The sequence below is a fragment of the Musa acuminata genome, chromosome BXJ3-7 (genome assembly GCF_036884655.1).
Source record: "Musa acuminata AAA Group cultivar baxijiao chromosome BXJ3-7, Cavendish_Baxijiao_AAA, whole genome shotgun sequence".
Taxonomy (NCBI): Eukaryota; Viridiplantae; Streptophyta; class Magnoliopsida; order Zingiberales; family Musaceae; genus Musa; species Musa acuminata.
The window spans coordinates 9839697-9850050 of NC_088355.1; the positions used below are offsets into that span (position 1 = coordinate 9839697).

The following is a 10354-nucleotide window of genomic DNA, read 5'->3' on the forward strand; positions in this document are numbered from 1 at the left end:
GACGATATGAATCAATCAAAGGAAAAAAAGATTAAAACACCATGCTCCGTGAGTTGTAGACCGCAGAAGTCCCAGCAGCAACAGCAGGATTACTTGTGGTTCTGCATGGTATAACGCAGAGAATTATACGGACACTGCAAGACGCGCTTCTCTTACTTCAAGGACTGAACCTTCTTCCTCGCCAAGAACATGACTATCCGTGCGAAGAACAACCTCTTCCTCCGTCTTGGCTCGGGTACGGCATTGGTTGTCTTTGACCGCCCCATACAGGACCTGGGAGTGAAGCTCTCTTCGATTGCAGCATCTAAGTCGCTCTCGGAGCTCTCCGATTCTCCAATGGCACCACCAAGATCAGAAAAGTCAGACAAGCTTCGCGTGCCGGTCGGTTTCCTCGGTTGTCCATGCTCGCCTCTCCATGTCTGCATCTCCTGCTCTGCATCCAGTTTCACTTCGTTGGCCTTCTCCACCACCTCTAGTGCGGCTTTCAGTGCTTTCTTCCTTTCTTCGATCGTCTTGTTTGCCTCCTCCAGTTCTTGTAATCTCCTCGACTCGGACTCCTTGGCTGCATCGATTTGCTCGGTGGCTGAAATCAGTCGCTTGTTAGCAAGCTCCTTTGATTCGTCGACGTTCTTGCGAAGTCTCCGGTACACTTCGAGTGGCAACGTTACTCTGTTCGACGGGTCCTCGCACTCCATTCTCGCTTGTTCACTCTCTTTCGATGCTTCGACTTCTGAGCTAGCCAACTTTTCCGAGGCTTCAGCTGCCTCAATCTCCTTAAGAGCGGCGTCTAATCTCATCTCCACTCTGCTGGCTCCTGCCTTGGCCACTTCTGCTTCTTCCTCTGCCTTCCTTAGCTCCTCGCGTGCCGAGGCAGCTGCTAATTTGGCTTGCTCTGCTTCCGCATTTGCTTGTTCTAGTGCCTTCGGTATTTCCACCTTTTCTCTGGCCTCCTTCTCCCTCCTCAGAACCAGTTGCAACTCATTGTTGATGCTTTCGAGTTCAGCTTCAAGAGACGAGACTACTGCGGATGTCAAAGCTTCCTTCTGTCTCTCCGTCGTCAGGGCTTCTTTCTCCCTTTCTAGCTCAGACGTGAGTGAAGAAATCGCATCTCTCAAGCATTTGATGCTATCTTTAGTCTTCTCAATGTTAGTCCTCACTTCCTCAAGTTCATCTCCGGTCGTGGATGCTGCTACTTGAATGTGCGAAGCTACTTCAGCTTTTAGACTGGCTAGCAATGTTGAAGCTCTATCTAATTTTGACTTCACATCATTCGTCGATAGGACTTGCTCACTAGCTTGCCGTAGTTCTCCTTCAGCTTGCTTCATCAACATTTCCCAGATCAAATTTTCTAGTTCCAAGCTCAAGGCTGCACCGATTCTTCGTTCTTCCGCTGCAAGACGTGCGGAATGAGCTGACTCGAGCAATTCCTTGGTCGTGATCAGATCGAGGGTCAGATCCTGAATGGTCTTCTCGATCTGCTTCGATGCAGAAATAGAATCTGCCGCTCTCCCGATCGCGATGTCTCTTTCCAGAACCAGTGCAACATACCGTCTTTGCATGGACTCCAGCTCCTGTTTGACCGATTTCAATTCTGCAGTCTCGCTCGCATGTCGTTCTTTGGCTAACTCCATTTGTTCCATGGCTGCGGCGCTTGCATTGTCAGCGATTCTCTGCTCCATTTCTTTCAACCTTAGATTAGCGAGCTCGCAGTCTTGCTTTGCTTGTGCCTCCTCAGCCTCTGTTGTCTCCAATTGAAGTTTTAGCTCTTCCACGAGTCCTATCACCCGATCTCGTTCCTTCAGCGCTCGTCCTTCCAGCGTCTTGGCATCTTCATATTGTTTTTGATACCTTAGAACTTCATCTTGTACTTTCTTGAGTTCAAGTTGGACACTCTTTTGCCTCTGTGTATATAAAAGATCTACTTAGTAACGAGGTCCTATATTTCACACAGCATGTAATTACTCTTCTTTCAACAGGAAAATGACAGGATTCATGCGAAAATGAACAGAAAAATTAACCCAGAAAAGTAAGATTTACCTCGACGGTCTTGGAGTCTTCAGTTTTTCCGTCGGCAATACCTCGAAACTTCGTCACGGCCGCCCGAACAGACTCGAAAGGTGCTGCAGTGTCAACCAGCCTTCTGTTCACGTCATCTTGTTTCTCATTTTTGGGTGTTCCGAGCTCTTTTGATTCGTCGAAAGAATGAGGCGTCAGAATGCGTTGCAGTTTTGGTGAGTCGAAGTTGGCGTCCTCAAGCTCGGCTCCCAGTTTTTTCTCCGGCACAACCAGTCCTTTTTGGTCGATGATTGGTGGAGCGTTGGGAACATCAACGAGAAACAAGGCGTCGTCATCCTTCTCTGATTCTCCATGGTGATGACTGCCGTCCTCGATGATAGGGAATGTCATGGATTCTAGATCAGAGGAACCTTCGGACGACGAAAACGAATTAGCACGGGAAGAGCTTTCTTCGATTATATGTGCTTCCTCCATGAATGGATGTATATATAATTCCCTGGCTACTTCCTCTGCGAGATAAATAGAAGATCAAGAAGCAAATGATTGAGACGTGAAAACGCTACAAAGAACAACTACTCTTCTGAAGCATCACCAACACTTCAAGGAGAATCCTACTCATCACTGATCCAAAATATTTCTATTGTTTGGTGCAGCATTCGAATTCTCAATTATGCCAACCATGCTCTTGTTGTATTTATGAAGAAAATAAAAATTCAGCATAGTCGATGTCTCCCAATCATATATCAACATCGAGCTTCTTCATTTGTTATCATTTCTTTTGCTACATCTCAAATAAATGCTTACCTAAAGGTGAGAAACTTGCAGAGAAACATGCATATCTTCCTAAGCCCAAAAACTACTTGAAAGAAACATCATAAAAGGCATTTCCTATATCAAACGAGATAGGAAAGAGAGAAGAAAACAATGGAGAAATTGAATCCGAAAAGAAAACCTCTGCTGAATCGATCGATACGTTAACGAAGAATGATACTGAAGGAAACAAAGAGAACTTACATTATTAGATAGTTCTCCTCTTCTTTTCTGATTCCCCTTTCAAGACTTGGAGGATGCAATGGTTTCGGAGGGAACAGAAAAGAAGGGGGAGGAGAGGAGGAAATAATGTCCAGAATTGGCACCGCTCTCGTAAAGAACCCTATTCTGGAAACTCTCTCTGCCTCTGAGCCATCAATTTTTTATCTTTTTGTTGCTTGTTCTTATCAGCCTCTGCTTTCTCTGATTTGTTCGTTTATAGGTGACCTTAATTAGTCCGTTCCTGTGAAGACTCTGCCACCTCATCAGTGCTAATAATATGTTGTTTCTTTTATTCCCTAAAATATTGAAAAACATCATAAATTCTTCTCTCTCTCTCTTAATAATAGAAGCTCATCGTTGACCCAAAAGTAACCCAAATAGGCACCACTCCTTGGGGAGGAAACCTCGAGTATCCAAGACATCAATACAGTCATAGCAGTAAGAAGATGATCGTTTAGGTTTGGTGAACTCAAGAAATAATAACATGATGAATGACAGTGCCATTGAATCAATCAGTGGGATTCTTATACGACCCAAGCTTGCATGAAGGGCCACATCAAACATCTTTTCTCAAGAAGCAGAGTCAAAAACGTTGTGGATAATGGTGTTCTTGAATGGATCCGCGAGGTGTGATGTGAGGTTGTCGATTGGTCCGACGTGAGTGACGTTCGCTTGCACGAAGAAGCCCACCATCGCAACCATCGCTAGCCTCCCTGTGGCAGCAAATCCCCGTCAGTAGCAACACATCTCGTACTCGGAAGCAAACAGAATTGCGGATCACCATTACCGTTCTTGATCTCTTTCAGCTTCAGTTCACTGGCATTCTCAATATCTTTGGCCAGTCCCAGAGGGTTAAACAGTGGTCCACCTGGATAGCTTTCTCAAAGACCGATCAAATAAGCTTATAGCTAGAACTTCTACTTCAAACGATGCAATAGAAACAGACGTGTGAAACAAGCACGAATGACACTTAATTACAAGGTATAATAGCAGCTGCTCGAGGAATCAGAGATTTCGACACTCACCCAGGTTGTAAGCCTTCCAGTGCAGCTTCCAACCCCAGAAAGCTGCCTTCTTGGGCTTGTGATCCAGGTTTAATAAAATCCATATACCGTTTGGTCTCAACAAATCTGCATCATAATGAGGACGGAACATGAGATCTGAAAACAATAGATGGCTATTGATTTATATGTTGTGATCACAGAAGAAAAGGTTCTTTTGTTTATTTGTCAGTGAATCTTACCCCATCAAGAGGAGTTGGACAACGAAGAGTGCCTCTGTGCTGGCGAACTCGAACTTTACGGCACCTGCTTCGAACCATACTGGAATGTTGCCGAATCCTGTCACGCGTAGTAGCTAGAAGCAGCACGTCATGGATTAGAATGCAAACCTTAGACATTTGCAGTGTTTATCGCCTATTGCAAAATGCTGTTATTAGTGTCCCACAGTCAGCTAAACTTGACACAGTGATACACCCCCAAACCACAGACCCGCAGAAGACTCCTCCATAAACTAATCCATCCAAACAAACCTCGATTTGATTGTGCAAAACCTACAGCAACGAAACAATCTGAAGTGCACAGGTGCAGATGGCGAGTTGCATACATCTGTGACCAGAATGCCGGCGACGCCAGCCATCGCGAACCGACAGTGCACAAGCTCGGCCTGGACGTACCATTTCAAGCTCTGTGGATCCTCGCCGAGCCCCAACGGATCGAAACCGAAGTCTCCGACGAGCCTGAACCACGAATTTGATCACGTAGAGCTACGGAGGAGCTACTCGAATGAAAACCCAGAGAGCAGGCAGGGAAGGAGCATGAGAACAGACGTGCCATCGAGATGGGGAGGCGGGTCGAGGCCGGGGAGCCATGTCGCGCGCTGCAGCTGGGCTCGGGCGAGGAGCCGAGTCGCCACTGGTCGCGGTGGTGGACGGGAGGAGAAGGTGGAATGAAATGGGCCTCTTCTTCTCCCTCCGGCGGGGAAGTTGAGGGAAGAGCTTGCGAAGGCGAGAGGAGCCTTGCCGGCGTGGATTCCGGCGACTGTGGTCGAGACTGCGAATGCCATGGCTTTTTTTTTGCGGCGTCCAAAAGCCGACTCCTATCTGCTGCTTATGTTTCCCGCGGCTGCTGTTAGAGCAACGAACGGATAAGAGAGGGCTGTTCATTGGTCTCAATGCATCCGAAAGGTAGCCATGCAATCTTGCAATTAAGAAAGGCGAAATTATTTATGGATATATGTTAATTAAAGTAATTTAATTTCGGTATTTATCTTTCTAAATCCAAATTAGCCAAGTTACTGATCGAAGTTTACGTATACACATGATTGACAATTTGCTGGGACCTCAAACCGGCCGGTGTCATGAGGTCTTCACCCTCTTCGCATGGTTTTATCCTGGGAATTGAAGATAAGCATGCATGGAGGAGTTGGAATGGGTGGGCCTTCGCATAGGTGACAGAAGTAACCAGTGGGAGTCCGAAGCAGTGTCCTACCCTCATCTTGCTTTTATCCTCGAGACCATAAAGAAAAAGAAAAAGCTTCTCTTCTCTCCCAGAAGCATCATTACGTACAGAAGGTAAAATGCCTCCGTTCGACTTTATCTCAGGCCTTGGAGAAGGTATCATGTTGCAGCCCCGCACGGGCACACATCTCCCCTTTAATTTTATCAGCAACCATCCAAAAGTAACTTGGCATCTTCCTTTGTCTCTGATCGGGTTTGTTTTGCCTGTCTGATGGTGAAATCTCTCTTTCCCACTTCCAATGCATAGTGGATGTGAATAAGCTTTGCTACTCCACAGATTCCAATCTCCATCCGCTCCTTTTCATGCCGTGTACTATAATTTGGCTATACGGGTCGCTGATGATGTCCCTGCCCTATCGCACCTTTCCTAGGGCTGCTGTAGCCTTCGTGCATGCTCTCCTATCCTTCGGAAGCGGTCTTGACTGCCTCCTTAGGGTCCTCGGCATCCACAGCAGGAGGAAGGGAGACGGAGGAGATGAGGAGCACGCTCGAGAGGCACTGCAGAAGAGGGAGAGGCCACCTCTCCCAATCGTTATCTGTTTCAGTACATGTTAAAAGCTTCTCGATAGGAAGTACAAGAGTACGGTCATTACAAAAGACAACAGTGTTGCCTCTACATTCATGAAATCATCTCCACGGACCCAGGAGACCATTCTGTGGCAGCACAGTGCATGGCTTGCTTGATAATTCCCATCCAACATGGTTCAAATGGAATTCGATGTCATCTACATGTCCAACTGGCCGGGCCAAATAGTGTTAGCTCCCGGCCAACAAATCCAAAGAGCCTATGATTCATTCTACTTGCAATAAAGAAACTTTTAGTACATCGGTCTTGTACAGCAGCCAACACTGTTGAAGCAAAGCAAGAGCTTTTGATTCGGGCGTGAGCACACCCAACCACCCATGACCCAACAACATGAAGTCTCGCTGTCATGTCTCTCTCTCTCTCTCTCTACCTCCCTCCCTCCCTCCCTATTGTCTCTTTGTTTAGTTCACGGACAGCGTGCCACTGCGCTCCCATCCACTTCGAGTATCCTCCACAGCTTCCAAAGCTGTCACCCCAACAAAGAAAACAGGTGCATCAGAAAACACAGGAGGAGAGGGAAAAGGAAAGCAGCGGCAGCCACACGCACGCTTTTGCACAAAGTGGGGTTTCCTTGGGGGCTCCGCCTTTTGGAGATGAGGCGATCCCCGCGCGTGTGGTTGCCTTTGCCAGCCACGACAAGTAAAACAAGTGCAGACTACCACCGAGCAGAGCACACCATCTTCCTAACAAAATTGAGTACATGAATTCCCTTCCCAACAACATTATGTTTCGCATATGGTGTGCTGATGGATTGGGATTTTCATAGAAACATATATAATAGATATGGAAGTATATACGAATATCGTTTTCTCTCATGAGATGGAGCGAGTGATCAGCGTCTGGAGATTATATATACCTCGAGGAGGACACAAGAAAACAGCAACGAGTAATGTTGTAGCATTTGTAACATACTCCGTAACGTGAAACATTTTATTGTCCACTTACGATCACATACACAGCTGACATATGTATATTGAGTACGCTATACCCCCTTTCACTCTCTTGTATATCGCCCTCCCGAACTTTATACTAAATTGAACGTTGCAAAAGCCACTCGAGAAACAGAACAAAAAGAAAAGAAGCAGACGCGCTTTTGTATCTGGACACCGCCACTCAGGATCGGGCCACCGCCTCCGCGAGCTTCGCGAGCTTAAGGGCGATCCCTGGGGGTAGTTTCACTGGTGGGCGGTGGTCCTTCCCACGCCGCCGCCGGAGATCTAGTCCCAGCGCGTCGGAGACCTCGTCGGTGGTCCAGCCAGCCCGGCGGAGCGAGTCGGAGCACCTATCCGCCTTCACAAGCAGCGCGTCCAGCACCGCATCTGCGTCGACCAGTTCGGCCGTTGCGGCAAGCTCGTCGCCGCCGGCGAAGACCCGCGATGCCGGAACGTGGACCATCTCCCTGACTTCCGATTCGGGCCACCCACCTTGCCTCAGGACTGATCCGACGCGGTCCAGGTAGCTTCCGACCCAGTCCGGCAACCTCGGTGACCGGATCTCCACGAACCGCTTCGGATCCGGCGGAGGCGATGACGAGGACGTGGAAGCTGTCTCCGAAGCAGAGGAAGAGAACGAGGAGGAGGAGGAGGACGACGAAGAAGAAGAGCTACGGCGGCGGTGGTCGGAGGCAGCGTCGCTCCAGAATTCGATCCAGCGAGGGCTCATGCCGGCGGCGGAGGCGGCGTCCAGACTCCGGAGGGGCGAGGAGGGCTCCGGGTGCCCGAGAACGGCTGAGTGGCGCTGGAAGAAGTCGGTAAGGTCGAGGGCACAGCAGAAAACGCGGGCGTCGTCGACATAGAAAACAGGGTTCCCGGCGAGGGACGGGGAGCAGGGGAGGTAGCAGCGGCCGAAGAGGGGAAGGAGGAGCGGGGCGTGGCGGAGAGCGGCACGGGCGCGGCGAAGGGCGCGAGCGGCGTCGGCAGGCCGGTGGCCCCAGGAGCGGGGCCAGAGGGCACCGCGGGCGACCTGGACGGCGGCAGCGGCTAGGGGGAGGCGCAGGAGGAGGGTGGGACGGGGGGCGCGCCAGTCCGGAAAGCCAGGGCCGGAGGGAAGAGCGAGGGCGAGGAGGGCACGGAGGTCGGGCGGGAAGGAGAAGGCGAGGTCGGCCTCGAGCCGGGCGAGCTCCGGCTCGGAGAGGCCGGGGCGGAAGGTGACGGAAGCGGCGCGGAGGTGGGAGAGGACGGCCTCGGCGAGGGGGCGGAGGGAGAGGAGGCCGAGGCGGCGGAAGGAGGAGGAGGCGCGGGGGCTGGCGGCGGCGCGGGCCGAGAGGCGGCGGAGGCCTGCGGCGTTGGCCGGGGTCAGGGTTGGCACCCAACGGTCGACGTCCGCCATTGTTGCTCGGGTGAGCACCAAATGGCGATACTTTAGTGTAGGCTTCTGAAGGGGGCGCAGGTGGAGGAGGAAGCCAGAGTCGTTAGTGTGGCATTATATAGGCTGAGCAGGAGGAGGGCAAGGAAGCAGCGAGTGCAGGAGTGACTTGGTAGTTTGGGACCATGAATGGGTTCCAATGACACGATAAGACATGTTCCCACGGAAACGCCCTTTGCTTTGGGAGCGGCGCTCCCATTGCAAATCCGTTTCCCACTCTACATGCTATTATTGTGCAGGAATATCACATTTTAAACATTGAAAATTTGAGATCTTATATGTCATCAGACGCAGTGGATAATGATAAATATATGAACGGTAAATTACATCATTACTCCAATTATTAAATAAATTTTTAATTAAATCTCTAAGCCTTAATTGGAGATGTTCAAATTGAATCAAAAATCTAAATTGGACTCAAAGTCAAACTAGAGCTCAATCAATCTAAAATTGATTTGATTTGAATTGATTCATTAATATTTTAATTTTGAAGACTATAAATATATTAGAGTATTCTTCTTTCGTTCGATTAATCAATTCGGATCAAATCAAATCGATCTTAATTTAAAAATTATTAACTCACTCAGATTCACTATCTTAAGTTTTTATTGGATCAAATTAGATTAATCAAATCGACCGAAAGGCCCCGTTAGCATAATTTCAATGTCATAATTTTATAAATAATGTGAGCTCAATTTTATAAATATTATCCTATCGATACAATTGGACCAAAACTTTGATTCAATTCAATTGAGCTGATTAATGTATATATATATATATATATATATATATATATATATATATATATATATATATATATATAATATTTAAAATTATAAATCGATTAATCAGTTTTGAATAAATTCGATTAAGTATATATGAAACAATTTTGGTTTAATTTAGCTTACTTTTTAACTAAACATAATTGATTTTTGGAATAAAAAAATCAGTTCAAATCGATTTAACCTTAACGGGTTGGTTCAAATGGATTTAAGCACCCCTAGCCCTAGTAACATTGGACTTCGACATGGCCTCTAACTAGTACTTCTATCAAGAATTTCCAACACCAATTTTCTTCTATAAAGCGTGATGCAAATTTGACTTAGCTAAGTATGCAAAAGTCGGTAGATAAAGAAGTGATATTTAGGAAATGAACTAGAATTTGCGACATCTAATTGGTGTAATTTATGCTTTGAATGATTGAAATAGAAACAAGTCAACGGTTCGTATCTTTTCAGATACCCTCGGAAGTCAACCCCCAACTTAGCACCTCTCCTCTGCCATCACCACCCATGTATGTGTATATACATATTGAAATCTCGACCTTGCAAAAGACTGCAGAGAGTAAGGCACTAGGCCTTGATTTGGATCGGTGTGAAGCACAACCTTATCGATATTTAAATCAAATTTCGATGTACAGTAAGTAGGGAAGAAGTGGATACCATTCGAAGAGACTGACTCAAGTTGAGGGAGAGAGAATAAAATGTCATATGTCAATACTCATCATTATGGCTTTTGCTGCTGCGATGCTTCGTTAATGGCTCGATTTTATATGTTGAACTCGTTAATGGTTCCAACTAAAATGAAAACAATAGCATCATATACTAATGTTGACGTTTGATGTTGACATTAAATGTCTGCCGCATGTCAAGCACCCATCAATATGTTGTCTCCCCTTAGTTCCTAAAAGAGTGACAGCCAAGAAAGTAAAATGTTATAGTAATCGACGCACACACACAGTAGGATTCCAACTCAACTCACGTGGTAAAGCATGACTCGTAGAAGAGCTTAGCTTGTGGGAGATTACTCAGTTGCACTCATATAGTCAACAGCATCGC

The 10354-nt window shown here is 47.3% G+C and overlaps 3 protein-coding genes across 3 annotated transcripts; all 3 read right to left on the reverse strand.

The window, feature by feature from the left end:
• Positions 1 to 12: 12 nt before the first annotated feature.
• LOC103991859 (protein WEAK CHLOROPLAST MOVEMENT UNDER BLUE LIGHT 1-like) lies at positions 13 to 3334 on the reverse strand. The gene is made up of 3 exons (XM_065158356.1): positions 3031 to 3334; positions 2038 to 2525; positions 13 to 1901 (listed from the first exon to the last, which is right to left on the reverse strand). The coding sequence occupies exons 2-3, from the start codon at positions 2488 to 2490 to the stop codon at positions 153 to 155; spliced, it is 2202 nt and encodes a 733-aa protein (XP_065014428.1). The 5' UTR covers positions 2491 to 2525; positions 3031 to 3334; the 3' UTR covers positions 13 to 152.
• A 147-nt stretch (positions 3335 to 3481) lies between these two features.
• LOC135642315 (photosystem I chlorophyll a/b-binding protein 5, chloroplastic-like) lies at positions 3482 to 5167 on the reverse strand. Its single transcript, XM_065158358.1, has 6 exons — positions 4877 to 5167; positions 4654 to 4786; positions 4292 to 4404; positions 4074 to 4178; positions 3836 to 3924; positions 3482 to 3761 (listed from the first exon to the last, which is right to left on the reverse strand). Exons 1-6 carry the CDS (start codon positions 5110 to 5112, stop codon positions 3619 to 3621), a joined length of 819 nt encoding a protein of 272 aa, XP_065014430.1. The 5' UTR covers positions 5113 to 5167; the 3' UTR covers positions 3482 to 3618.
• Positions 5168 to 7061: 1894 nt separating this feature from the next.
• LOC135642120 (uncharacterized) lies at positions 7062 to 8643 on the reverse strand. Its single transcript, XM_065157989.1, has one exon. The coding sequence runs from the start codon at positions 8478 to 8480 to the stop codon at positions 7266 to 7268; it is 1215 nt and encodes a 404-aa protein (XP_065014061.1). The 5' UTR covers positions 8481 to 8643; the 3' UTR covers positions 7062 to 7265.
• Positions 8644 to 10354: the final 1711 nt, after the last annotated feature.